This window comes from Elephantulus edwardii, unplaced genomic scaffold, assembly GCF_000299155.1.
Source record: "Elephantulus edwardii isolate Elephantulus edwardi_28Jun2011 unplaced genomic scaffold, EleEdw1.0 scaffold00189, whole genome shotgun sequence".
Taxonomy (NCBI): domain Eukaryota; kingdom Metazoa; phylum Chordata; class Mammalia; order Macroscelidea; family Macroscelididae; genus Elephantulus; species Elephantulus edwardii.
In genome coordinates, this window is record NW_006399939.1 from 589,905 (window position 1) to 617,578 (window position 27,674).

Here is a 27,674-nt window from a genome sequence, read left to right on the forward strand (position 1 = left end):
GTGTGTTGTGTTGTACATAGGGTTTTCAGAGGCCTGCCATTTCAGAAGTGGATGGCCAATCCTTCTTCCTAATCTGTCTTAATCTGAATGTTTAGATTTATATCCGGCCTATAGTCTTTGCAATTACATGCTATGCATCAGAGAATTGGACAGTGAATAGGGATGATAGAAAGAGAATTGATGCCTTTGAGCTGTGGTGCTGGAGAAGAGTGTTGAATAGGAGAACAAACAAGTTTGTCCTGGAGAAGTTGAAACTGGACTGCTCCTTGGAGTCAAGGATTCTGAAGCTTCGTCTGACATACTTCGGGCCATGTTGCAAGGAGGGACTGGTCCTTGGAGAGGGATATCATGTTTGGCAGAGTGGAGGGGCGGCGCAGGAGAGGAAGACCCTCGATGAGATGGATCGATTCTGTGACTGGAATGGTGGGAATGAGTGTATTTGAGATGGCAAAGTTGGTACAGGATAGAAAGGCGTTTAGGGCTCTTGTACATAGGGTCACTATGGGTTGCAAGCTACTCGATGACACATAACAACAACAGCAATGTCCTATTTATAGCCAGCATTATACCCAAACTATTTCACAATAATCCGCGCATAAAGACAGTATAGTTTTCTAGAGACTACAGAGAGTGAACCGTTAACAGGAACACCCACAAAATGGAGGACAAGGGGCTAAGAGCTCTGCGAACAACGCATGGGTGGAACCCAAAGCAAGCGCAGAAGTCACGGTTAACTCTTCCTTATTGGACTAACGCTCGTGCTATTTCTTTTTCCATTGGCTTCTCGGTCCGTCTCTTTATCAAAATAGCCAATCGCCCAGCGCGTTGGGTAAAGCCCGCCCCTTCTGTCGTGAGGAGGCGGAGTCTGAAGAAAGATTTAAAGCCACATGCGCAGAGCGCGCCGCGCAGGTTGAAATCAGGATCTGGGCGGTCCGGGGGCGTTGTTGTGCTCCTCCCCCCGCCGCCGCCAGACGCTTTCCTGCGCGCGCTTCAGCTCGCGATGGGGAAGAAGACCCGGGCAGTACCAGGCCGCAGGCCCATCCTGCAGCTGTCCCCGCCTGGTCCCCGGAGTAGCACTCCTGGAAGGGACCCAGAGCCGGAGATCGATATCGAGCCGGACTCGATGGCGGCTGCCCCCGGCCCGCCAGCCCCGGCGGCGGCAGCGCCCATCACGACGACTGCGGCGCCGCCTGCCGCAGCCTCGGACGACCGACCTGCCGAAGGTGAAGATGCGCGCGAGGTCCCCGCCCGGAGGCTAGGCCTCACGAGGCGCCTGTGGGGATGGGAGAGCCGGACGGGTAGGGTTTTCGGCGGGTCCGGCGCGGGGCCGCGGGGAGGGCGGCGGTGGAAGGGGCCCCGCGGCGACGCGAGCGCCATGTCTGCTGCAGGTTTTGCCGGGAACGTTTGAATCCGACGGTGGCCGGGAGCCCCGAGACCTTTACCAAGGTCCGGCCTCGGTTGGGAAGAGCCCAGACGGTGGGCGAGTGGGGGGTTTTTATCCCTGCGAGGCCTGCACATCGCGGATGCTGTGGCCATTTTTCTACGTCTGTCTGTCGCCGTTCCCCTCCCGTCTTTTTGTTGAAACTGAAAGCGACTTTGTAGAAGTTTATCGTGCTCGGCAAAGCGTAGCTGCCCCCGAGCCGGCGTGCTCGCCACGTCCCCAGGGCTGGAGTAGAACTTGGGGGTGCGTTGGCGTGACTCGCCCCCGGACCCCCGAGCGCCTGGGTGCAGGGTGACCGGACCCCGCTGCGCCGGGCTGGACGCGGGACAAGCCGCCATCATTTTAGGTCTATACAAATCACGTGACAGTTTTCTGCAGCGCGGAAGACACTAGGGTGATGCTGGTTAAAAAGGCCTCTTGGGATCCTGGAAAAGAGAAGTTTCTTTTTTGCGTGTGTATGGTTTGGTTTGTCTTTCATTTTGAGGGATTTCCAAGAGAATGTAAAAGGTGCATATTCACCGCGTAGAGCCAACAGATGTGTTTTTCTGTTCTGGCGTCGTTCTCCCCACCGCCCAAGAAAGAAAAAGTTGTCTAGCAAATTCCCTACTACCCCCAAATTCCTTTTATTTTTGTTTTTCTCCGTGTCAAGAATGTCCAGAGGTTGATGGATATGCTTGTTTTGGGGGCTTTTACACTGTGTATAGGCTGTTTAGGGAGCTCTGATGTTTTCTTACTTGTTGTTATGTGCTGTCAACAGTGGTTCATAGGGACACTGTGAACAGTGGTTCTGAACCTTGCCCTGACCTGAGCCAGCCTCACTTCTCCTGACACACCTGACTCCATTGCTGCACAGTCACTGTCAGTCCATCTCATCCGGGGTCCACTTCTGCTCTGACCCTCCACCCTTCCGAGCCTGAGGTCCTCCTAGGACTAGTCCCTCCTGGCAACCTGTCCCAAGAATGTGAGACGGAACTTCAAAATCCTTGACTCCAACAAGCAAACAAAATGGTTTTACCCTCTCCAAGACAGACTCTTGTTCTCTTGGCATCCGTGGTATTTTTGATACTCTTATCCAGCACCACAACACAAAGGGATCTGTGATTCTTCTCTCATCCTTGGTCCTTGTCTTAAATGCATAGCAGGCAATTGAGAAGACTGTATGGCCTGGATTAGGCTCTGGTTACTAGTGTAGTGCTAGGAAATCTTGATACGGTTATCAGCTTCCATTTATTTGGGTCATCCTATTTTTTCAAATTGACAGGGCTTAACGGTAAGGATTTGCGCTGCCAGCTCAAAGTTAAGCAGTTCAAATCCACAAGCGTCTCTGCTAGAGAAAGTCTCCGATATACTGTTTCTAAAAATCCTCTAGACGCTCAGCTATGGGTGGAGTCTGACAGCACATAGCAGCAATAACAAGACTTTGAAAGATCTCATCAGGATGATTGTTGTTTTGACCGTAGTCTGATGAGTTTTCTTTGCTTGTTTTTAGATCCAGATGAACAACAGGAAGTGGTGGTGAAGGTTCCCAAAGTTGTTCAGAATCCTTCAAAACCAGTCATGACTGCCAGACCCACAGCTGTTAAAGCAACAGGTAGGGGTTTTTGTTTTTTTTCTTCTTCTTTTAAAATCACCTGTTCTTGAAATGTATCTTCTTAGATGTCTTGAGTAATTTTCCTTAATATAAAATTGGATTTGTATAGATTGTTTTATTGATTACTTCAGTACTGCTAACATGTCTTTTTTTTTTTTTTTTTTTTTTTTTTGTGTACCGTCAAATCAGATCTGACTGGTAGAGGAGGGATATTTTCCCTCCTCTGGCAGAGCATCTGGTGGATTTGAACGATGTACCTCTGGGTTTGCAGTACAGCTTCTTGCCCCTAGGCCATCAGAGCTCCCTTCTTGATTCGTTTTCTGGCCCACGCACTAACTAGCTGGCTAGTCCTTAAGACTTTCTGAACCTGTGTCTTACCTGTGCTTATATTCCTTTAACAAGCTGCCTAGCAAATTTTTGTGGACCTAAAAATTATTCTTTAAAAATCTTCCTTTGTCCTCAAGAGGTGTTATGTATAGCAGTGGTTTTGTAGGCAGACCTAGGTTCACATTACTACGCTAGCATTCACTCATGACTTTCAGTTAATAAGTACACTGAACCTCCTTCACCTAAAATAGAGCTCATAATCCTGAGTATGCAGTTGAAAAACATGTACAAATTTTTTTCCTGCAGAGGGGCTGTATGGGACAGTTCAGTCATTCTGACAAAATTTCCTGCACCTCTTTGATATACCAGATACTTTTTTTTAAATTAAATTTTATTAATTTTAATGAACATTTACAGAGATTTTGGGTTTTCATTCATTCATTGTTGCACTGTTTTCTCCACCCTCATCCCCAGTTCGATCTTCTTTCCCCCCCCCCTTGAAAGTCTGTTTTAATTGTCCAGTTGTCACAGTGCTTGTCAAAGCCAGTTCTGATTAATCTCCTTTGTCAGTGTGTCCTTTTCCATTCCCTATCACTCCTCCCTGAGAGAGACTTCACTCTGATTCATAAGGAAAAGGGGATGGCGTATTCTCTTAGCTACTTCTTGCTGGAAAGGGACGCTGTGGGTTTCAGGGGATATACCAGATATTCTTATATTGAGAGTATAACAGTAAATGAAAGAAAAATTTCTGCCTTGGTAGGTCCTAGGTTTAATGTTGCTCACCAAATTGGAACATTTTAAGAAAGAATATAGGATTAACCCAATTATAATTGTGACTTTGAATTATATCTATGATTTTCTTTAAACAAAAATGTTTTTATTATTAAAAAAAATTTAAAAATGTTTTTATTACCAAAATACATATTTCTTTTGTCCTGAAAACTGCACTATCAGTATTAAGTACTAAAAAAAGTAGGGGATTTCCCACTCCCCATACAGAATTTTTTTTTGTAATTATGTTGTTCTTTTTTTCTTCTTTTTAAATTCATTTTAATGAAAGTTTGCAGAGACTTTGAATTTCCTTTCATTCATTGTTCCACTTTTCACTCTGTGCACCCACCCAAATTCGCTCTTCCCTTGGAAAAGTAAAAAAATTTCTTGCATTGTTATGCAATCCCTCCCCCCAAGTCCACTCTCCTATGCTGCCTTCATTCTGGACTCCAGTAATACCTAATCATATATCCCTTTTATAAATAGTTCTCTACCTCATCAACAGTGGCATTAAGCAGTATTTGTCTTTTTACTTACTGACATATGTATCCAAAAACAAGAAAGAAAAAAATATTTGAAAAAATGGAAATACTGTCCGATAAAGAAATGTCTATTTGAAAAGCATTCTAATCAATTTAAAAGAATATTTGGAAAATGAAAAGTAATGATTTCATGTTGGAGTTTTTGCCTATATACCAAAAAATAAAGCAGGACTTGACTGAGAATTCAAAGTAGATTCTTACATAATGAATGAGACCACTTAGGTTTACTTTTAGATGGACTCATTAGTTCCTTATGTAATAAAGGACAGAAAACTCGATTGACTTCCTGTTGAATTGATTTTTTTCCTTTCAAATATTTATTGAAAACTTAAGAGTCTACCAGTCACTGTAAATTAAGTTTGTATTATTTGTAGCTGAAACAATTAGCTAGAATACTTTATAATAATAAAAGTAAGCTTAGAAGATTCCTGCTTATGTATACATGCATATGTATGCACGTGTGATTATAGCATTAGTGTAACTACAGATGATCCAGAGGAAAATGGCTTAGCATTAAGGATGAGTTTGAAAAATACATTGATAGTTGGGTATAATTTCTTTTTCTCTCCCTCTCCTTGTTAAGAAAAGGCAAACTTAATTTCAAAACAACCTGAAAAGCGCAGTCCCAGATTCTTTGGCTACAAACTGGAGGCACATAGTCACTTGCCCATATATAATAGCATTGTCAAAGGTACCACAGAGACCTCATTCATGTTTTACGCAGCTGATTTGGTAATAACCTTACGCATTTTTTTAGGAAGTATTCTACATGAATTAGTCCTCATAGCAGCCAGCTGAAAGATTAGTCCATTGATTTTTGCATCAGTTGGGTTACATCTGCAGTGGTAGCCAAATAAATGAGATTTCTTTGTAACATATGCTGGTACCAGATTCATTTATTCGCTTGGTCCTTGTTCTGATAAACCCAGTGATAGAGCCAGTCAGTTGGTCTTTCTTCTCCAGGAACCTTTAGTAGATAGTGTGATTCATTTTCACCTTTCCGTCCACAATCATCCTGATTCAGAGGTCCCCATGGTCAGGTCTGCACCTTGCTTAGAGCCCACTACAGTCTGGGCTTGATGGGTAGTTATACCTGTTTTTTGAGCTCTATTTTAATTCCTCTCATTTCCTGTTTTAGAAATAATCTCTGTTTCAAATGTCAGACCTAAGTAACTTTAGCTGTTTGAAATTAATATGTTAATCACCAAATTATAAAACGTTTAATATATTTTTAGCTTCTGTCAAGTTGGGCCCTAAACTCACTGTGACCTCATGTTTTGCCTAAAGTAACTACTTCATACTGTCTTTCTGGCTATAATCTTTATGAATGCACTTCACTAGGACTGTGTTCATAGCGTGAGCTCTGGTAGCCTAGTAATAAGCTGTGCTGCAATCCTGAAGTCGCGTGGTTTGAATCCACTAGCTGCTTCATGGGAGAAGGATGGGTAGTCTCTTCAAGTGTGATTTACTGACTCTGGAAACTCACTAAAGGGTCGCCTATGGGTCAGTTCTGAACCAGCAACATCTTCATAGCTGTTGATTATGTGAAAATCACCAACCTTTAGAGTAGAAGCTAGTCAAACTGCTTATCATTCAGATTCCTAAAATGTATGACAGTCTTATGTGCTATTTTTTTAAGAGATTGACTAAATGATTAGGAGGATATGGATTAAATGTGAACTCTTTGACTAAAGAATCATGCTGCATATTTTTAAAATATTTCCTAAATCATACTGATTTTGTTACTATATTCCTTTTTTGTTTTTAGGAGGTCTTTGCTTACTTGGTGCATATGCTGACAGTGATGATGATGAAAGTGATACTTGGGAAAAAACAACACAATCAAAAGAGACAAATGGAAACCAGTCAGCTGATATTGACAGTACATTGGCCAATTTCCTAGCGGTGAGCAGTGTTTTTCTTTGGGCTTGCCCTTGTTGAGGATCTAGGTCTCTCAAGTGATTAGCATCCTTTTCACATTATTTCCCTCTTTCTGTTTCTTTCATTCTTCCTACTTTAATACCCTGTTCTCTCTCTCTCTCATCATCATCTACTAAATTTGCTGGTTTTGTTGTACTGAATGCATTTGTTCTTTTCATTTTAAAGGAGATTGATGCTATAACAGCTCCTCAGCCTGGTGTTTCTATTCCCCCTCCAACTCCACCTCGTCCAGAGCCCAAGGAGCCCTCAACATCTGCCCTTTCTTCCACTGCGTCCAATGGAACAGACCCAGCCCAGATGTCGAGGTGGCAGTATGATACCCAGTGTTCACTGGCAGGAGGTTAGTTTGATTCTTTCACTTTAAAAGTTAGATCTGAAGTTTGTTATTGTGCTCGCTTTGACAGCACACATAGTAAAATTGCAGTGATACAGAGAAGATTAGCATGGCCCCTGCATGAGGATGACTGGCAAATTCGTGAAGTGTTTTGCTTTTGAAATAAAGTACAGTTGCTAATGATGTTCCAGGAAGTGTAAGATTCTTAAGAGGTGAAATCCTTTGCTTTGTTTTTGAAAGGTAAATGCTTACTCTTTTGACAAGGAGCAGCTTATGATTGGTGAGAATTATAAGATAAAATACTTGGGGTCGAAGCAAAGGCATCAGTGAAGTAGCACACTGCTTTTTTATAAAAACCATGTAGCAAAGGCGACTTACAAAATGTGTATTGAGAAAGTCATTCTTACTGCATCACTCCTCAGTTGAATAGAGATTGCTCCTCAGATGAGTTGGCAGTGTCTGGAGACAGTTTTGGTTGTCACAGCTAGGAGATTGTTCTCTGTTCTCAGTGTATGCCAGATAGAAGCTGGGGAAGCTGCTCATACTGTACACAGCCCTCCACAACAAAGAATTCTCTGACTCCACATTTTAATATTGTCAAGATTGAGAAAACTAAGAAGAAAAAAAAAAAGAAAAAAAAAGATTGAGAAAACTGTCTTAGGTTTTTGTACCATAGGACTGACTCTAGGTATAAAGTCAAATGAGCATCTCAAAATTACTTTTCTTTTCTTCTAGTTGGAATTGAGATGGGAGATTGGCAGGAAGTCTGGGATGAGAATACAGGGTGCTACTACTACTGGAACACCCAAACAAATGAAGTCACTTGGGAATTACCTCAGTATCTTGCTACACAAGTACAGGGAGTACAGCATTACCAGCCCAGGTAAGTATGAACTTTAAAATCTGTTTCTGAGGAGATTAAGATTCTTGTGTTTTGCTTAAAATGTTTATCTTTTTTCTTTCTGTCTTTATCTCTTTTTAGTTCTGCATCAAGTGCTGAAGCTACTTTATTGATAAACACAGACATAATGACTAAGGAGAAGACAGTATCTGTTTCCAGTAGTAAAAGTGGTCCACTCGTAACCAAGCGAGAGATTAAAAAGGTTAGTGTTCCAGTTTACCTTGTGTTTGTTTATAACAAGCCCACGTGGGGTGTTTTAGGGGGAATGACTTAGTGCAACTTCTCACATTCTTTGGGCATGTAGTCAAGAGGGGCCAGACATAATGGGAAAGATGGAGTGTCAAGAGAAAGAGGAAGGATCTCCCCACCCCCACTGCCCCAGATGGATGACAGTGGCTCTAACAGTGCGGGTCAGAGATCGTGAAGATGGCACAGCACAGGAAAGATACAGGTTCTCTATGAGTCACAGTCAACTTCAAGGCACCTAACAGCAGTGCAAATTAAGGTTTCCTCTTATATGCAGTTTTCAAAATAGTTTAATACCCACAATTGTTACTGTGTTAAAAGAAATGGAAACTTTTTTAAGGTGTTTTTTTTTTATTTTATTATTTGTGTGTGTGCAGATCTGACTGGTACAGGAGGAGATTGTCCCTCCTTTCCCGGCAGAGCATCTGGTGAATTCGAACCATGCTCCTCTGGGATTGCAGTGCAGCTTTTTGCCACTAGGCCACCAGAGCTCCCCAGAAATGGAAACTATATATTCATATTTCCGTTTTGGAAATACTTCACATGCCTTTAAATCACCTTCACTAACTTAACGACATTATTATCTCAATTAAGAAAACAAGAAGGTGAAGATTTATCCAGTCATGTCTTCAGCTGACACAGCTTTTTAAAATTGTTTTGTTGTTTACTACTCTGACTTTTGACATTTTTTAATATGAGGGGTGAGTGTACTATTTAAACAATAACACTTTGAACTTTTTATCTGCTACAGTCCATAGTTCAGTCACAGTCTCCTGTAACAGTGTTGTAAGGAATAGGATACCAACTATACATACTAACACATGAGGAGTAGATGGTGTGAGTAGTTATTTTGGTGTGCCTTTGAGTTGGAGCTGACTCTCCATTGGGTTTTTAGAAGCAGTAAATCACGGGTAAGGACACTGCCCGTCTTTCTCTTACAAAGCAGCTAGTTGACTCAAACTACATCAGTTTGGATTGGTGGTTACCTGGTCCAGCTTCTTACCCACTAGGCTACCAGAATTCCCTGATGGCATGAATGCATTCCACAAATGAAGAATAAAGTCTATAGTGAATATAAACATGACTAAGAAAGAAGTGCAATGAACTGATTTTCTTCTTTTTAGGAAGTAAATGAAGGAATCCAGGCACTCTCAAATAATGAGGAGGAGAAGAAAGGAGTGGCAGCATCCCTGCTTGCCCCTTTACTGCCTGAGGGAGTAAAAGAGGAAGAGGAAAGATGGAGACGAAAAGTCATTTGTAAAGAAGTAGAACCTGTTTCAGAAGTTAAGGAAGCAAGTACACCAGTGGAAGAAACAGCAACAATAATGAAGCCCCAAGAAATTATTATTGACCCTATAGAAGACCCTTCTCAAGAGGATATTTGTAGTGTGGTTCAGTCTGGAGAAAGTGAGGAGGAAGAAGAGCAAGATACCCTTGAGTTGGAGCTGGTTTTAGAAAGGAAAAAAGTACGTTTTTGAAAATTTACTAAAAGTTCCAGTGCATTTTGTCCCCTCAGTCTGATTGTTCATAATTGGGATTCACTAGCACAGTGACCAAGATTTTCTTTTCTTATCCTTTTGTGTGCTATTGCCGTTAAGGGACCCTTCAGTAGAAGGTGGAAATTTTCTTCGTATATTGGTTTTCTTATAAGAAGGCAGAGTTTTAACAGATGTCAGAACTACGGTTGAGCCAGTGTTCCAAGTTCTTACAGTCAAAGAAAAACTGAGATGGACTGGAATGTAAAATTCCAGTCCCTAGAATGGAAAAGGAATAGGAGACTCAGAAGAGAAGTAAGCTCTGAGAGAGTGGTGCAGGAGATAGATTATTACCAGGATAAAAGCACACGTTCAAAGCAATATAGCCAGCCACATGTTTGAGCAGCACAGCATTGTTTGTGAGTCTGCTAATAAAGAGACTTTACTTACACATGACCCTTGTTTTCAGAGAGGGAGAGTAAAAGTTTCTATCAGGACATCAAACCATAATTTTCCCTTGTCCTGGTTAGTGTTGCCCATTTGAAATCAGTGTTGATATCCCTCATACCATGGCCTCTTTTGAACCTAGTTTTACTCTTTGGCTTTTCTCCGTTGATGTACTGTTTTAGACGTTTTAAAATCTTTACTGAGATTTTATTTGAACATAATAGTGATATTTGTTTGCTAATTTTTTATATTCTGTTAGATCACATTTTTTTAGATCTCTTCCAGTCAGTTGGCCGTGTAGCTGTCTTCCAAATTTCTTGGCATAGACCAATCAGAAAATCAGGGCTGCATCTGTTTGTTGAAATATACCAGTTGGTATTACATCATTTACTAGAGTCTTATATTTTACCACTGCCCTGTCAGATGAGTCTTAGTTGTAAGAGAGCATATTAGGACAAGCTTTATGTATGTAATAATGACTATACATTGGGTAGTCAAGGGTAAACTATTTGCATTATCCAGGGAGTAGCATGTACATACCATCGAGTCAGAACTGACTCACAATTGCCTCTGAGAACCCTTCAGTGAGTTTTAATCATGTGGAAGAAGATTGCTCATTTTTCTAACTCCGAAGCAGCTGATGGACTCATGGTTCCTTCAGTTAAGCAGTACAGCTCCTTACCACCAGGCTACTTAACATTTAGCAACTAATTATGGAGCATAATACTCAGCTGTAAAGAAAAATGTATCAAATCTGGCCTACCCTTAACAGGTTTAATTTTCAAAACACAGTCATGGCTGCCATTCCTTTTTTTTTTTTTTAAATTATTATTATTATTTTTGTGTGTGTGTACTGTCAAATCAGATCTGACTGGTACAGGAGGAGATTGTCCCTCCTTCCCCGGCAGAGCATCTGGTGGATTTGAACCGTGCATCTCTGGGATTGCAGTGCAGCGCAGCTTCTTGCCACTAGGCCACCAGAGCTCCCCTGTGGCTGCCATTCTTGTTTTCTCACATAAGCACTTAAAAGTTGGTAAGTAGCTAATGAAACTGACATTACTGTATTGTTTCTTGTAGGCGGAGTTGAGAGCCTTGGAAGAAGGAGAAGGGAGCGTGTCAGGGTCTAGTCCACGTTCTGATAGCAGCCAGCCAGCATCTCAAGATGGAATGCGTCGACTTGCCTCTAAAAAAGGAAAGTGGAAGTTGTTTGTTCGAGCTACCAGTCCAGAGTCCACCAGTCGGAGTTCTAGCAAAACTGGCCAAGATACTCCAGAAAACGGCGAAATTGGTAATTTATGCTTTTCTAAAACTTCACGGTTGAAAGATAGGACAGGAAGATAGTAATTTTATCCTTTTTAATCTGTGTAAGGACAGGGAGTTTGCTGCTTCTCTTCTCTGCTAGGCAAGTAAGGCGAAACTCAGACTCCTCTACGTTCTACATGTAAATTTTTCAGCCTCCTGTAAACAGTTTGATCCTGTTAGAAAGAATAAAGTTAGCATTGTTCATGCTAACATAGCAGAGCAAGAGCTCCTGCTGCATTTTCCTAGTCTATATCAGAAAGTTCTAACAAAAACTGTTCTATTAATTTCAATTTGACCTGAATTTACAGTGGAAAAGTTAATAGGATTTGAACACCAAACATTACTTGAGTACACTTAGCACAAAATAAATTTAAGAGTCATAGTTTTAAAAAACAATTTCACAGATAACAAATGCCAACATTGAAATCTTTCTTTTAATGATCAAAGTAAAATTCTGAAAGTTCTCTTTTCCCGTATCATCAATCCTTGAAGTCTTTTTTTCTCTCTCCTATCTTAATTACATCTCTTCCTCCTTTATAGGTGTGTATCTATGTATTCATGATTTCTAATACAGGTTTGATTTATACAGAGATAAGTAGAATTTGTAGGTAGGGGAAAAAGAAGCTGACAAAGCTGATCTTTGTCAGGTTAACTTTGCAGCTGTTGGAAGAGATGTCTGTAGGGCTCATGCGCTCTCACACTGTTCCTCTCCTCTCTCCCTCTCCCCCTCTTGCTTTTCCTCCCACAGAGGACTCTGCCACCAGTTCTCCCTAGAACTCTTGGCTATCAGTGTTACCATTTAATTTCTGATATTTCTTTTGCAGCCATTGGTGCAGAGAATTCAGAAAAAACAAGTGAGACTTCAGACAAAGAGATGGACATAGAAGAATCTCCAGAGAAGACTAAAGTACAAGTAACACCTAAGGTGGCAGAAGAACAGGATTTAAAAGTATGTGTATTTTTGAGGTTTGACAGAGTACTTACTCCTAAAAAAAGGACCAGTCGTTAAACTACTTTTTGCTTTCCTGTTAGCAAGTATGAAAAGTAATCTTTGATGTCTCTAAATGTAAATAATTTACTTGCTTAGGTGGAAAAGTTAATACTGAAGGTGAAAAAAGGAATTATAAGACTGATTTAATGGAGAGAAATGATGTAAAATTCTAAATGCTGGATTATAATTAATTTATGTCACATTATTTTTTCATTGGAAGTCAGTAATTTAGAAAATGACAAAGTAATTGTAAATTCACACAGGAATGAAATGTGTGTTTTTTAGTCTCTTCAGAACTTCCAAATCATAGGAGCAGCTCATTTTATAACAAATTTCGTGGGAAGAGTTGCACCAAGTAAATTTTTGCCTACTTGGTCCTTTTTTGTCTCTTTCATCTTTCTGTAGTTGCCAGCATGCCTTGGAGTTTTGGGTTTATAGATTCTCTTCCCTTCCTCTTGTTAAAGTCTCTCTTCCCACAGTGATGATGTTAGATGCCATCAGGTCAACTCCTAGGAAGCCTTTGAACATCAGATAACCTTGCAATCTTTTTGAAAACCTTGCTCACCTATTCACTAGCTTTTACACACTATGTAGTGGGAACTGGTGTCAGCTGGATCCTGGGTGAAAGGAGGGAATATCAGATGAATGTCTACTTGTGCTTTATTGACTGTGTAAAGGTATTTGACTGTGTGGATCATAACAAGGTGTGGCTGACATTGAGAAGAATGGCAATCCCAGAGCACTTAATTGTGCTCATGTGAAACTTGTAATACCTGGACCAAGAGGCTGTTGTGCCAACACAGCAGGGGAACACTGCATGGTGTACAATTGAGAAGGGAGTGCAGTAGGTTTATATTCTCTTTCCATACCTATACAATCCGTATGCCGAGAAAATTATCTACGAAGCTGGCATCAGGATTGGAGGGGTAGACTCATCAATAACCAGCGTTCTGCAGATGACACAACCTTGCTTGCAGAATGTGAGGAGGACTTAAAGCCCTTGTTGCAAAAGATCAAGGAATGCATTCTTCAATATGGATTACATCTCCATGTCAAGAAAACAAGATTCTTAACCAGTGGACTGACAGGCAGCATCATAATGGATGAAGAAGAAATTAGAACTCAGCAACCTCATCTTGCTTGGATCCACAATTAACACCCTTGGTAAACAGCAGTTAGGAAATAAAGAGATTAATTGCACTGGGGAAATCTGCAATTTGGGGATCTCTCCAAATTATTAAGGAGTAATGATGTCAGTTTAAAGAACTAAGGTGCATCTGATTAAGGCCATGGTTTTCCAATCACTTGCTGTGCATGTGAGAGCTGGACAGTGAATAAGGATGACACGAAAAGAATTGATGCCTTTGAGCTGTGGTGTTGAATAAGAGCACTGAACATCCCATGGATGGCCAGGAGAACAAACGAGTATGCCTTGGAGAGGGTGCAGTCAAAGTGCTCTTTGGAGGCAAGAATGATGAGGCTTCACCTCATGTACTTTGGGCATGTTGCTAAGAGGGGTACTCGTTGGAGAAGGATATGATACTGGGAAGGATGGATGGTCAGCTAAAGAGAGGAAGACCTTCAACAAGGTGCATTGACACAGTGACTGCTGCTGTGGGCTCTTGTGTTTCAGGAAGTGTGCGAATGGCAAAGGATGGAACAGGGTTCAGATCCTTTGTTCATAGGATTGCTATGTGTTGCCTTTGACTCTAATAACAACTCTTGTAATAACAACAGTAGAAACTGGATAATTACTTCAACCATTGTCTTCAATGTTAAGTGCTTAGATGTAGCTATATGAGAAAAGCTATTTGTAGGGTCAGCTGTGATATCTACAGAAGCAGATTGCCAGGCTTGGTTCTTGTCTGTGCTATTGTGTGGCCTTGAACCAGGGACACCTCATACACAACCAAAAGGAAGGTTATTTGTGGACAGGCTTTTATTTCCGGTATCTGTAACAATTGAAAATTTGATATAATGCAGAAAATGTTACTGACTTTTTCCCCCTTGCTTTACAGTTTCAGATTGGAGAACTGGCAAACACCCTTACCAGTAAATTTGAATTCCTAGGCATTAATAGACAGTCCATCTCCAACTTTCATGTGCTACTCTTACAGACTGAGGTAATTTAGCCAGTTTTTTAATAAACAGACAATGTTTGAATGCTGGGGTGGGGGTTGGGGGGGATGGAACAGGGAGGAAAGCGGGCACACGCATAGGCGAGCAAGCAAGAGCTCTTTCTTGGGTTTTGATTCTTTTTTTTTGTTTTTGGTTTTGGTTTTTTTGGGGGTTTTGATTCTAAATGTAAATTTTTAATCTTGGTGCACATAAGGAGACACCAACCCAAGAGATAAACCAAACATACTGCCATTGGTTCTGTACCAGCTCATGGTGACGACCCAGTGGGTTTCTGCGGCTATAAGTCTTCTCTGCTTGCATTCTCTGCTAGCAGCCAAACGATAGCCACCAGAACGTTTTCCACATTAGCCAGGGCAAAATGTGAAGATGAGTATGGAGAGTTTGTGATGTATGAAGGCTACTACAATGAAAACTAGAACCAGTAAGGGATTACCAAACAAAATAGTCTATTCATAATGGCCACATAGGGCCACAAATTTTCGAAGAACTTTTTAAGGGTCTAAAGCATTATATACCTATTTTAAAGGAAAGGTTTTGAGTTCTGTTTATAGTCATCTGTGTAATTTACAAAATACTATGGAACCTAATGGTAATGTAGTCTAAAAGAGTGAAAACATTACTACCAGAATTGTTAGCAGTGTCAAAATGTGCTGGGGCCCAGTCCCAGTATTCTTCACAACTCTCCAAAACAAGTAAAATTGTTTTATAAAATTAAATGACATTTCTTTTTCCTATTTGGTCTTATTCTGTGTCAGAATCGTGTCCTTTAATCTGTGTCACTTGACAGAGTAAGAACTCAGAAACTGACTTAGTTTTCCCTTTTTTTGACTGTGTGTCTTCTTCACTCCAGACTCGGATTGCAGACTGGCGGGAAGGTGCTCTTAATGGAATCTACCTTAAACGAAAGCTCCAGGATGCAGCAGAACAACTAAAACAGTATGAAATAAACGCCACTCCTAAAGGCTGGTCCTGCCACTGGGACAGGTACGCACTCTTCTCCCCTTTTCACCTTTCGCCTTTGACATCTCAGACATGATTTGTGATCACCATCACCTGACGACGTAACAGCCTGTCTGGAGACTGAGAGCAGCTATTTATTAGCGGTGCTTAGCAGGCAGAGCACCACAAACACTTGCAAAGTCTGATCATCCACGCATTGGAGAAACAGATAGCAATGTTTACAGTGTTCCATGTAACGGATTTTTTCCCAAGATTGGACAAAGCTGGCGTTCACTCCAGAGTGTTGCACGGAGTAGGGCGGGCTTGGGGGTTAAGCGCATGCGAGAGCTCTGTGCGCTTTACAGGACCTCTGGAAGCAACTCCTCCTGATTAACCTCGGAGAAGTTAAGGAAAGCTTCGTGGCTGAAGATGTGAGTGAGGAACAAGATTCTATCTTCGACCAGCAGGTCAGACGAAACCATTTCTTTTTATATTTGGCTTTTCTGATTTTTTTTTTTCATTATTTGAAATCTTTGCTCTTTTATTTTTCAGCTCCCAGATCCTCTCCCTCTCTTTAGCTTTCACTGTGTTTGATACCAAGAGTATGACATGTGAATTCCACGGTCCAAGAGGGGAAGAGTCACCTTTCAAAAACTTCGTTGTTCTCTTCTTTGGAAGGGAAATTAGTGTTCTGGGCGATTGAGTCCTTTCAGTCATGAAACTTGAAACCCTGTATTGGCAACAAAAAACAAAACTGAGGTGTTTTCTAAGTCATCTGTTGTTGAGGGCTCAGGGCTGTATTCACAGAGCTGCTGGCAGTGCAAATAGCTTTGAGTTTCGTTGGCTGTCCATCCTCAATTGTCAAAGCTCTTTGTTGCCTTTGTGAATAGCAGTCCATTAAGAAGAGGTTCGTCCCTGTGAGAGCAGACTGCTGTCCCGGGACAGGACCAAATGGAGTGTCTCTGTGGGAGAACGGGTTTTAAAACATGTGTTTTCTTTCTTGTAATTTAGGGATCATAGACGATATTTCTATGTAAACGAACAGTCCGGCGAGTCTCAGTGGGAATTTCCAGATGGTGAAGAGGAGGATGAAGAACGCCAACCACAAGAAAATAGAGACGAAACTCTTCCTAAACAAATTTTGAAAGACAAAACTGGCACTGATTCTGCCGAATCCTCTGAGAATTCCACAGGTAGGAAAGTTCACCCTTTGCTAATTGCAAACACAAGATTTTGTTAATTTCTAAGAGAAGCTCTTAAGCAAAACAGTTTCTAATTGAGAAAAGCTACCTTGATGTAAATTTACATGCATTCTACATAAAAAGTGTCTGATTAAAATCGGCATGCTCTCCATATCCACATACCAGACTCTGCAAAGGTGAAATGGTGAGCCAGTATATTTTTACTTAAAGTTACCCTGCAACCACTATCAGGCTATTGATTTCCAAAAAACTGGAGTCTTAATTAATGCCACAGAATTAGAAGTAAGTCAATGTCTATGTGGTATCATAAAATGAAATTCGTTAGTGTTTTAAAAGAGCACTTTTTGAAGGATTTGCTATTGCAATCTCCTTACAACTTCATAAATCAGGATGATCTCTAGAAACACCACAAAACTAGTACCATATTGTTTAAAATGCACTTTCATTGTTCTCAGTTGCTCTGTAAAGATTTGATTGCTCTTCAGAACCACCATGACTTAATAGTCACACTGTGGATTTTATATAAGTATTTCTAAAATGTCCAACTTTTACAAAGATTTATATAAGTATTTGTGAATAAACAGAATGGCCAGTATTTTCTCCTTAAGTTCATCTTTCATGAAATAAGAAAAATACATTAACAGTTCACACAGTCAATGTTGATAGTATTTAAAAGAAAAAATCAATGGAATACTTAAAAAAGTAATGGGTGTTTGATGATTAAAAGAAGAAATTTAGAGTTTGATGATACAGTTCATAGCATTGCTAACCAAAGAGAAGGAAATTTCTTGATTAATATGGGGAGTAAAGAGTTGAATTCATTTTTCCTCCTCTTAGAAATGTTCCTTTGATTTCTTCTCGTTTTAGCAGATTCTGGTAGTTTGTCAGATGAAACTGGTAAATTACCAAATGCTAATTCTTAAATGACCTCTGAATCTTTATCAGATCACCCTAAATGAAAAATCACAGGTACTATGATAATTTTAGGACTGTTAAAAGCATTTTGTAAATTAGTACCCAACTTGGGAGGGACTGGAGAGCATTATGCTGAGTGAACAGTCCCACAAGGACAAATAGTAAACCATTGAAGAATGAGTATAAGGATTTGGGGGAGGGGGGATGTGGAAGCAGAGGGATGAGGATGTGCAGGGGAAGGAGGATTAATCATGGAATTGTACAATTTGGTGAGTTGGGGGTGAGGGAAATTAGAAGAACCTGTTCTTGAAAACAGTACATTAGAATTTTTGTAAGCTACTATAATAAAAAAGACCCCCAAAAAAAATCTTTTAAAATAAAAAAGCATTCTACATCACAGTATTTCACTTCTGTTCATAAGATTTTCTTTTGAATAGTTTCTTAGTTATGATGTGTCTGATACTAAAGTTGCATTGTTGTTTATATACGGGTTTTAGTGGATAAGTGAAATGAGGAGAATTAATAGTATTTTTGTAGGGAGATGCCATCCCTGATCACTGTCAGATGATCAGTGTAGAGTGATACAATTTTACTCTCTAGCCTAAATTCTAAAGTTCTGGAATTAATAACTCTTCACTATGTTCTTATGGTTCTGTGAGTACTAAATGTTAAGTATTTAACATTTGAGTTAATAATCATATTCATATTTAGCCTCAGGCTAAGTATTTTCTTCCTTTATTGTTGACATGTGGTGTTGGTACTGTTTAGTCACAGGAACCTCAAGCCATTCCCATTTGGTGAAGACAAGACTAGTGCTATAGGAAAAAGTCACTGATACACGAACCTACGTATTCTTAAACTCTGTGTATGGAGACTTCCTAGAACCACGTGATAAAACCCAAATCTTAGACCAAGATCATAGGCATATTAGAGTGAAATATTTGATCACAAATTTTACTTATTTATTTGTTTTTGTGTGAAGTGTACCGTCAAATCAGATCTGACTGGTACAGGAGGAGATTGTCCCTCCTTCCTCGGCAGAGCATCTGGTGGATTCGAACCGTGCTCCTCTGGGATTATAGTTGCACCTCCTTACTACTAGGCCACCAGAGCTCCCCTTTGATCACAAATTTTAAACCTAAAGAGTTCATATACATCTATGCTCTTGGCTGTCTCAAGTGGCTAAAGAAATTTTTAAAAATTACTACATTATGAGATGCACGAAGTTAAATCAGGATTTATTTTTCCAAGAGAAAAATTTACTTGCTTGAGAGATTGCCATGCCCTACTTTTGAAAACTATCTGGGTTAACACCGTTCTGTAAGCCATCAACAGTCAAGTATATGAATTATTTATACCATCCATCACTCAGGGACTCTTAAGTCTCAAACGATGGATAGTATCTCAAAATATCTTAACATGCCTTATTGGGATTTTGTTAGTTTCAATAGCTACCATTTCTGTTTGTTTTGTCTGTGAAACTATTAAGGACTCTTGGTGAACAGTGCATAAAGAGCCTGGCTGCTAACCAAAATGTCAGTTTTGAGTTCACTCATGGAAAAAGACTTGTCTTGGGTGCTGAAGGAGAAAGAATCTTGTGTAAATATTTACACCCTTTGAAACCTAGTGGAGAGTTACTGCCAGCATCAAATGTAGCATGTTACAAAACAAGTAGTTCAGTGTTTTCTTTTAAATTGTTTATTTCTCTTAAAGCCATTGTACTTTAAACAATATGGTACTAGGCTTTGTGGTGTTTCTATAGATAATTTGGATTTGTGTAATTAAAATACTGGCTGTAATTCTGATTAGCTTTGCTAGAGATTTGTAAACCACATTAATCACCATGACCATACTAGGATTCCATGTGTTCCTCTGCAAAATGGGGGTACATGAGCATCATAAATGTATCAGAACTACACTAGAGGTGAAAACTATTTATGTATAAAATCACACTCCTACACTTGGTATGTCAAGATTGGTTTAGTAGAAGGAAATTTAATGTAAACTTAATCTCCCAGGCTTATTACTTTAATCCTGAAATAATTTTTATACACTCTCAATATATCATCTATGGTGAATATTCTATTCAGACTTTTTTTAAAAAATCAGCTGAAGGGGAGCTCTGGTGGCCTAGTGGCAAGAAGCTGTACTGCAATCCCAAAGGTACATGGTTCGAATCCACCAGATGCTCTGGCAGAGAAGGAGGGACAGTTTCCTCCTGTACCAGTCAGATCTGATTTGACGGTACATGCACAAAAAAATAAAAACAAACAAACAAAAAAATCAGCTGAAAAACAGTATTTGTTTTCTGATACAAATTTTTATTGTACTTTACTTAGCAGTAACACCTCAAGATAATTGAAGTGGCAACTTCCAAAATATATTACCATTCACCTGTTCGATTAAAAAGTAACTCATTTCAAGTTGGAACCAAGGCATAGCTGATCCTTCAGTGAGTTTACTGAAGGTGTACATATTCCAGATTGGAGATGCCCATCTCTATCTACTTGAGCAGCTGGTGGATTTGAACTACCTACCTTTGGCAGCCCAACTCCTTACCACTAGGCCAACAGAGCCCTCTTAAAAAAAAGTAAAGGAACTCGGAAAAACCAAATGGCTTAATCACCTTGGCCTTACCTTTATTTGAATGCTAATACTGTAGAATCTGACCTTAGTGTTGCAAAGACCTCCTTGCTTAGGAACTTTTTATAATCTAACTCTTGAACCTACCGCTGTGACATGAAATTGAACAGGGGATTGCATCTGTGTCTCTTCTCCATGAGAGATGAGATTTATTTGACTGAAATTCTAAAAGTCTTGTAATCCTACTCTTTCAGCAGGACACCTTGATATAATAGAAAGCACTGGATGAAGTCAGTCCTGTGCTATCGCTTTAGCTTGACATGTCTCTTCCCTCTCCTGGGTTTCGTTACGTTTTCAGTGAGGGAATTCAACTAGATGATTTCTCATGTCTCTTCTACTCCTAAATTCTATGATTTTAGGGAGAAAATTCCCTTCAGCATTCCTGGGATATAATTCTAATAATCCCAGATATTGTGAAACTTCCCTATTGACGATAAAGAGGGATGGGGAAGGCTACAAGTAAGTATATCCTCCTACTTTCTCTAATCTCTCAAACTGTTCCTGACAGAGAAAGGACAGCAGTTAGCTATGACTTTTGTAACATTTGAGGAACAGTGACCCTGCAGATTAATACTGGCAACTATTTCCATTCCTCTGTCTATTCAAATGCCTTTTTTTAAATAGTTTTATTTTATACTGGCTTCCTTAAACACTTTTAAAAAGTGCTTTAAATAAGCATTTACCTTGAAGATCTGTCCCCTTCAGTTTCCTTTTTTCCATTACAAAATTAAAATTACCCCCAGATAAGAGATGGTGTCATTTGGCAGATAAGTATAATTAACACAGAGGTATGGCAAAGTGATCAGGTTGACAGTAGCACCCTGCAAATTTTTAGTACCTCAGTGATTTTTAGGTAATTTAATGAATTAAAATGGATAGAATTTATGTGGGTTTTGGATGAATACTTACCCAATTTGTTCTTAATCACTTAACCAGTTCATTAACATGGAATCTGTTGTCAAGTACACACCACTCACCTCTTTAAAAGTAAAAAGACTTTAGAGTCTTGCCTTCTAGTTGTGTTGTTGAAACTAAGTATATAAAGATAATCATCTCCAAGTACAGATTTAGATGAATTCTTACATTTTTCATTGAATTGATCAGTTTCATTCACTCAAGTCTGTGCCTAAAGAACAAGACTAGTGTAATACATGAAGGGAACTGATTTGGTTAGTAAATTTATGTTTCTGTGAGATCCCTTTCTGAATTAGGATACTTTAATATTTCAGTGCCACTGATATAAAATAGATGACTGAAGGGAAGGCTTATTAATTTGTACCACTTTGCACACTGTACTGGGTTCTTATTCTAGTGATAGATCACCAATCAGTTGAAAACTTTTATCAGTACAAGTCATATTGGTTTTGTTTTGCTCTTTTCCTGACAACTATCTGTTTTTCATAGGTTCTCTTTGTAAAGAGTCCTTTGCTGGCCAAGTGTCGTCTTCATCATCGCTGATGCCACTTACTCCATTCTGGACCCTTCTTCAGTCAGATGCGCCTGTACTTCAACCTCCATTACCTTTGGAAGTGCCACCACCCCCTCCTCCACCTCCAGACTCTCCTCCGCCACCTCCGCCACCGCCACCGCCACCACCACCACCACCACCTCCTCCCCCTCCGCCACCTCCGCCACCTCCTCCCGCAGAAGATGGTGAGATACAGGAGGTGGAGATGGAAGATGAGGGAAGTGAGGAGCCTCCTGCTCCAGGAACAGAGGAGGACTCACCTTTGAAACCTTCACCACCAGCCACAGCTGTAACTTCCCAGGTAAGTGAAATTTAAGTGACATTCTGCAGAGTTTGGGTGATTGGGACAAGTTGACACATAATTTATAGTAGGTGATGATGTTTTTCCATGGCTTCAGCCATTAACCAGGTTCTTTGTGTTTCAGAGTCCAGCTGATTCTAGCACTTCTAGTTCTCCTTCCACTAAAGGCGTAAAGAGAAAAGCTACAGAAATAAGCACTGCAGTTCAGAGATCAGCTACCATTGGCAGTTCTCCTGTCATCTACAGCCAGGCGCCTGTAGCAAGAGGTGAGTCTCCTTACTGAAGTGCCCGGTGAGATGATTGTTTTCTGCTGGATTATTAGATGCCATCGAGAAATGTTCAAGGCTTTTAGTTACCGTGACTATTTACATCCATTTTTTTCCATTCTAAAAACCGGTCTTTAAAAGTTTGATGTATATGCTTCTGGATCTTGTTTACTACATTAAATGCAAAAATAATTTAGATATGTAAGTATCTTTATGCTGTTATATTCAGAAATTAGTAATGTGCCACTAGCAAAATGTGACCCTTTTTTTACTAAAGGCTTTTTTTTTGTTGTTGTTGCTAATATAAACTGCGTTTCCTGTTTCCTTGTTTTCAGTCTTGTCACAGTACTCTTTTTTAATAGTGTCCTTTTTATGTTTGCTCCATTAGGTCAGCAGGCAGCAGTGATCACTAACCAGACCACAGGGATTGGACTCCCGGCAGTAACAGTTAGCCTTCCAGCAGTGGGACTGGGGCAACAAACCAGGACCATGAGCCTACAATCGAGTTACCTAGGACTTGCAACACCATCAGCACTTATGAGCTATGCTGACTGTTCTGTTCCCATTGGAGTGACTGCTGCCACTCTGCAGCCAGTCCAGTCCCGGGGTGCTGTGCCAACCACCACCATTCTAGAACTACCACCACCTCCTCCCCTGCCATCAACACCACCACCACCAGCTCCCAAAGTGCCACCACCGGAGAAGACCAAGAAAGGAAAGAAAGAGAAGGTACAGTAGTTCTGGTGACGATTTGGTTCATTTGTATCCTTAAAGGTTGAAGCACATTTCACATTAACAAAATGTGGTCATTTTATTCTGTGTAATTAAGTATATTCACACTGTTGTACAACCACCATCCCCTCTAGTTCCAAGCCATTTTCATCTTTTCCAGAAGAAAACCCTGTACTTATTAAGCAGTTGATCTCCATTTCCCCCTTATCATACCTTGGATATTACCAGTCTGCTTTCAACACCTATTCTGGAATATTTGGTAGAGGTAGAATTACTTCCTAGGTGAATTAGTCTGTGTGGCTTATTTAGCATGTTTTCAAGGGTACTTCAGTCTCTTTTGTAGCTTCATAATACTGCATTTCATGCAGCATATACTTTTTTTTGTTAACCAAGCTGGTTTTTAAAGAGCATAAAACACATCCTTCATGCCTTCAAAGTTTGAGAGTACTAACAAACAGTATATGTTTTCAGGGGTTTGGGGGAGGTTTTTTTACCTTTTTACTATGGTTTTTATGAAAGTTTCTAGAACAGATTGATTTTCAGTTTAGCAATTCATGTGGATTATGTTTCATGACCTTAATTATAATTCCCATAATCTCTCAACACTGCCCACTTCCCTCCTGTGTTTGTCCTTTCCATTCATCCTTTCCTGTCCCTTACACTTTCTAAGCTTTATCCTTGCACAGATTGTTCTTTTGAGATTTTGTTTGAGGACTTCAATCTCTGTTCTTCACCTTATAAACCTGTGATTTGGCTGACAGTTGAATCATGGAACTGAGTTTAGTTCTAGTGTTGAACGGAGTAGTATAAGGACTGTGTTCTCTGGGATTTCAGTCATCTGTCAGACCAGTAGGCCTGGTCTGTTTTTATGATTTTGAGTATTCCACATTTTTCACCCACACTATAAAAAGACTTTCATTGTAATCTTTTCAAGAGTGGTCAGCAATTGTTTTCAGTCTTTTTCTGAGGTGTTATTCTGGGCAGGGAACCAAGAAGTGTGAAAGACTGAAAATGTTAAATTTATTTCCTCAGATTTTTTTGGATCTTACTCAAGAAATCTTAGTGACTTAAACCTTGATCTCCAGTCATCATAAACAGTCATGTCTTCCATTTGAGCTCCTACTCACCCTATTTAACAATACTCACTGATGGAGTCCTCAAGTTCACACTCAGCTACTCTTCAGCAACATGAGGATAAATATTGATCTTATGATTGACTAATAAAACAGCTCCCTTATTTTATGTAATTTGACAGCTACAATTTGAATGCATAATAAATACTCTCATAAGGAGTGAGATTCAATAGTGAATCTGACAAAATTAGTACAGCAGTTCCTTCCTGTCACTGGAGTTCTGCCAACACTGACCCCATCTCTGTGACATTCTGGATGAGGAAGTGAAACTGCTGAAGAAGATGGTGACCATCTGACCAACGTTAGAAGACTGGGTGGCTCCCGGGCTGGGCTGGGCAAGTATGTCTTCAAGCCACTCACCCTCAAGCACAACCAGGAGATAGGGGGGACCTCTATGTTCCCCTGCCATCAGCAGCAAGCAAGCTTGTCTTTCCTAACCTAGGCTAGAATCTTAACCCACCCAGAAGCCCCTAAAGTACGCCTTGGACCAAATGGAAACAATAAGTTTTTTGCAACAGGGGGAAAAAAAATACTAATTCTGAGGAGATTTTATATTTCATAGAATCAACTAGAGAAAATGTTTGTTACTTTTTAACTGCCATAATTCTAGTTTTGTTTTAAATTCCATACTCTAATTTTGATGGTGGTTGAGTAATACTCAGCTGTATGATGTTTTTTCATTCATCTGCCCTTACATCATTTCTCCCTTTTCACTCCTTTGAATTTTTTTCTTATTCATTGTTGTGCATTTTCTTCTCTCTTCCCCCAGCCCACTCTGCAGTGCACCCCTTGTTCCAGATTGTTGTCATACATAATGTCTAATAATATATTCCTTTCAGACAGTTCTTTCCCTTACCTTTTTTTTATCCTTTTTTAAATTTTAATGAAAATTTAGAGACTTTGGATTTACATTCATTCATTGTTGCACTTTTCTTGCCCCCTCATCTTGTATAATTCAGTGTTCATTAGCTAGGCACTCTTTCCCATCCTTTCTGCAAACCCACCCTCTCACCACTGTCTGTCCTGTTTTACAGTAGTGATATTTTGCAATATATGTCCTTTTGTGACTGAGGTATTTCACTCAGCATAACGTCCTCTAGGCTCTTCCATGTTGTGTAATGTTTTATAAGTTCATTATTTTTCAGTGCTGCATAAATTCCATTATATTAATGTACTGTAGCTTTCTCGTCTTTTCTGTTTTGATGGAGATATGGGTTGATTCCATCTTTTTGCTATTGTGAATAATGTAGCCGTAAACATAGATGTGCATACATCTATTTGCGTTGTGGCTCTGTTTTGTTTAGGGTATTCCCAGTAGTGGAATTGCTGGGTCAAATGGTATTTCTATTCCTAACTTTCTGAGAAAGCACCAGACCCCCTTCCATAGCGCTTGTACCATTTTACACTCCCACCAGCAGTGAATAAGGATTCCAATATAGCCACAGCTTTGCCAGCATTTTTTGTTGCCCTGTTGAACTTTGCTGTTGTTGCTGGCGTGAGATGGTTTTGATTTCTCATACTTTTGATTTGCATCTCTAAGTGCTAGGGATTTTGAACATTTCTTCAAGTGCTTGTTAGCCATCTGAATGTCGTCATTAGCAAAGTATAGTTCTTATTAAATTTTTTGGTTTACAGTTTGCTGGTAAAAACTTCTAGCTAATAATGTAGAGTAAAATTTTATTTTCTGTTCTCGTCATTTTAAAATGCACTTAGTCCTTGGGACCAATAAAGACCCTAATGAATGAATTCTTCTACTCTCTTTCTGTTGTATGTTAAATTCCCCTCCTAACTTTATTTGTTCTTACAGGCAAAGAAAAGTAAAACGAAGATGCCATCTCTGGTAAAGAAGTGGCAGAGTATCCAGCGTGAGTTAGATGAAGAGGAGAACTCGAGTTCCAGTGAAGAGGACCGGGAATCAACAGCTCAGAAGCGAATTGAAGAGTGGAAACAGCAGCAGCTGGTCAGGTAAACAGATGAGAGTGGATTGTGGTGATGGTTCATTTAGAGTGATCATATTCATAAATTCATAGCTTTTTGTCTTTGCTACTCTAAATCTTTATAGAGGCATACTACCACAATTTTCTCCCCCAGAACAGCCAGTGAATTGGTGGGTTAAGAATTTTTGGCTATTAAAGCCCAGTGCTAATGTACATCTTTTTATGTGTTATGGATGCATTCTTTATAAATAATGTTACAAAACAATGTATAAACGGTTGAATTAAATTTACTTTGTAAATCTTCGTTAAAATACAGTAAAAAATAATAGAGATTTACAAAGCAAATTTATTTCAACCATTCAGGCATTGGTTTTTTGTTTTAAATTTAATGATTTTTTATTTATTTATTTTAAATTTTATTATTTTTGCGCGTGTACTGTCAAATCGGATCCAACTGGTACAGGAGTAAATTGTCCCTCCTTCCTCGGCAGAGCTTCTGGTGGATTTGAACCATGCACCTCTGGGACTGCAGTGCAGCTTCTTGCCACTAGGCCACCAGAGCTCCCCTAGGCATTGTTTTGTAACATTTATAAATACAATGTAGTGACACACTTTCTTCTCTAATTCTCTTTTTCCATTAATCTTCTACAACTCTGTCTCGGTTTCCTTTTCTTTAGTGATTATTGTGTTATCATATTACTGTACATTGATTGCCTTTCTCTTTATCTGTCTTACCTGTCATCTGTTCACTAGTGTTTACTTTCTCCTCTTCCTCCCTTCCTGATCCTGGTGACTATCCAAGAAAATAGTAGAATGGACCCCTTATGGCTCATGAGTTGTCCTGCATAAACCTGAGATACAATCACAACTTTATTAAAAAAATTGTTTGCAACTTATTTACTTCCTTTGAAAGTTATGCACTATTTCAGGCAACACTATAAGAAGTAATATATTGATAAATTTCATTTTTGTTTCATATTAGTAATTTTTAGTAGAGAATTGATGAGTAATGGTTAACACATACAATGAAGAAATAGCAAGTTGTTTCAAACTATATAGAGAAAGGAAGATTTTTAAATTTTAAGATTGTTTATTTTTATGAGCAAACATAGACAAGATTTTAATTTCTTTCCAGTAATCTGCAATTTGTTTTTATTTTTACAGTGGAATGGCAGAAAGAAATGCTAATTTTGAAGCCCTTCCTGAAGATTGGCGAGCAAGACTGAAGAGGAGAAAAATGGCTCCAAACACTTAATTTTTTTTATAAAAGATGGAACTTTTTAAAAAAATTTTTTTTAGTATTTGTTTTGTGTCCAGTTCAGAGTCTTACCCAGTTTTACTGTTGTCAAACTGTAAATGTTACTGGGGAAAACATCTAAATTCCCTGGATAAAGAGCAAGCATTTTATTTGTGAAATGCAATTTTTTGTTTTACTGAAGAATAAGATGATTGAAAATACTTTGACCTAGCTGCCTTATTCTCATGCTGAGAAGCTTGGCACGTTGGGATTATGAATTTTTTCAGTCTTACTTAGTGTGGCTCCTAAGTATGACAACTCTGTAAGAGACTCACTGACAAACCGTGACGGAGTTCTTCGTGTGGCACTCTCATTAACTTCAACTTCAGAACAAGTGCAATTAAGGCAGCTCTGTATTCCACCTAGTTCAACTAGGACAGTGGGATCTTTTTC

The 27,674-nt window shown here is 39.6% G+C and overlaps 1 protein-coding gene across 1 annotated transcript; it reads left to right on the plus strand.

Moving 5' to 3' along the window:
• Window positions 1-1,000: 1,000 nt before the first annotated feature.
• FNBP4 (formin binding protein 4) lies at window positions 1,001-27,239 on the plus strand. The gene is made up of 17 exons (XM_006896761.1): window positions 1,001-1,223; window positions 2,937-3,032; window positions 6,441-6,577; window positions 6,779-6,953; window positions 7,683-7,830; window positions 7,930-8,050; window positions 9,219-9,560; window positions 11,094-11,304; window positions 12,143-12,267; window positions 14,328-14,432; window positions 15,299-15,432; window positions 16,399-16,580; window positions 21,552-21,916; window positions 22,041-22,182; window positions 22,571-22,911; window positions 25,855-26,012; window positions 27,149-27,239. Exons 1-17 carry the CDS (start codon window positions 1,001-1,003, stop codon window positions 27,237-27,239), a joined length of 3,096 nt encoding a protein of 1,031 aa, XP_006896823.1.
• Window positions 27,240-27,674: the final 435 nt, after the last annotated feature.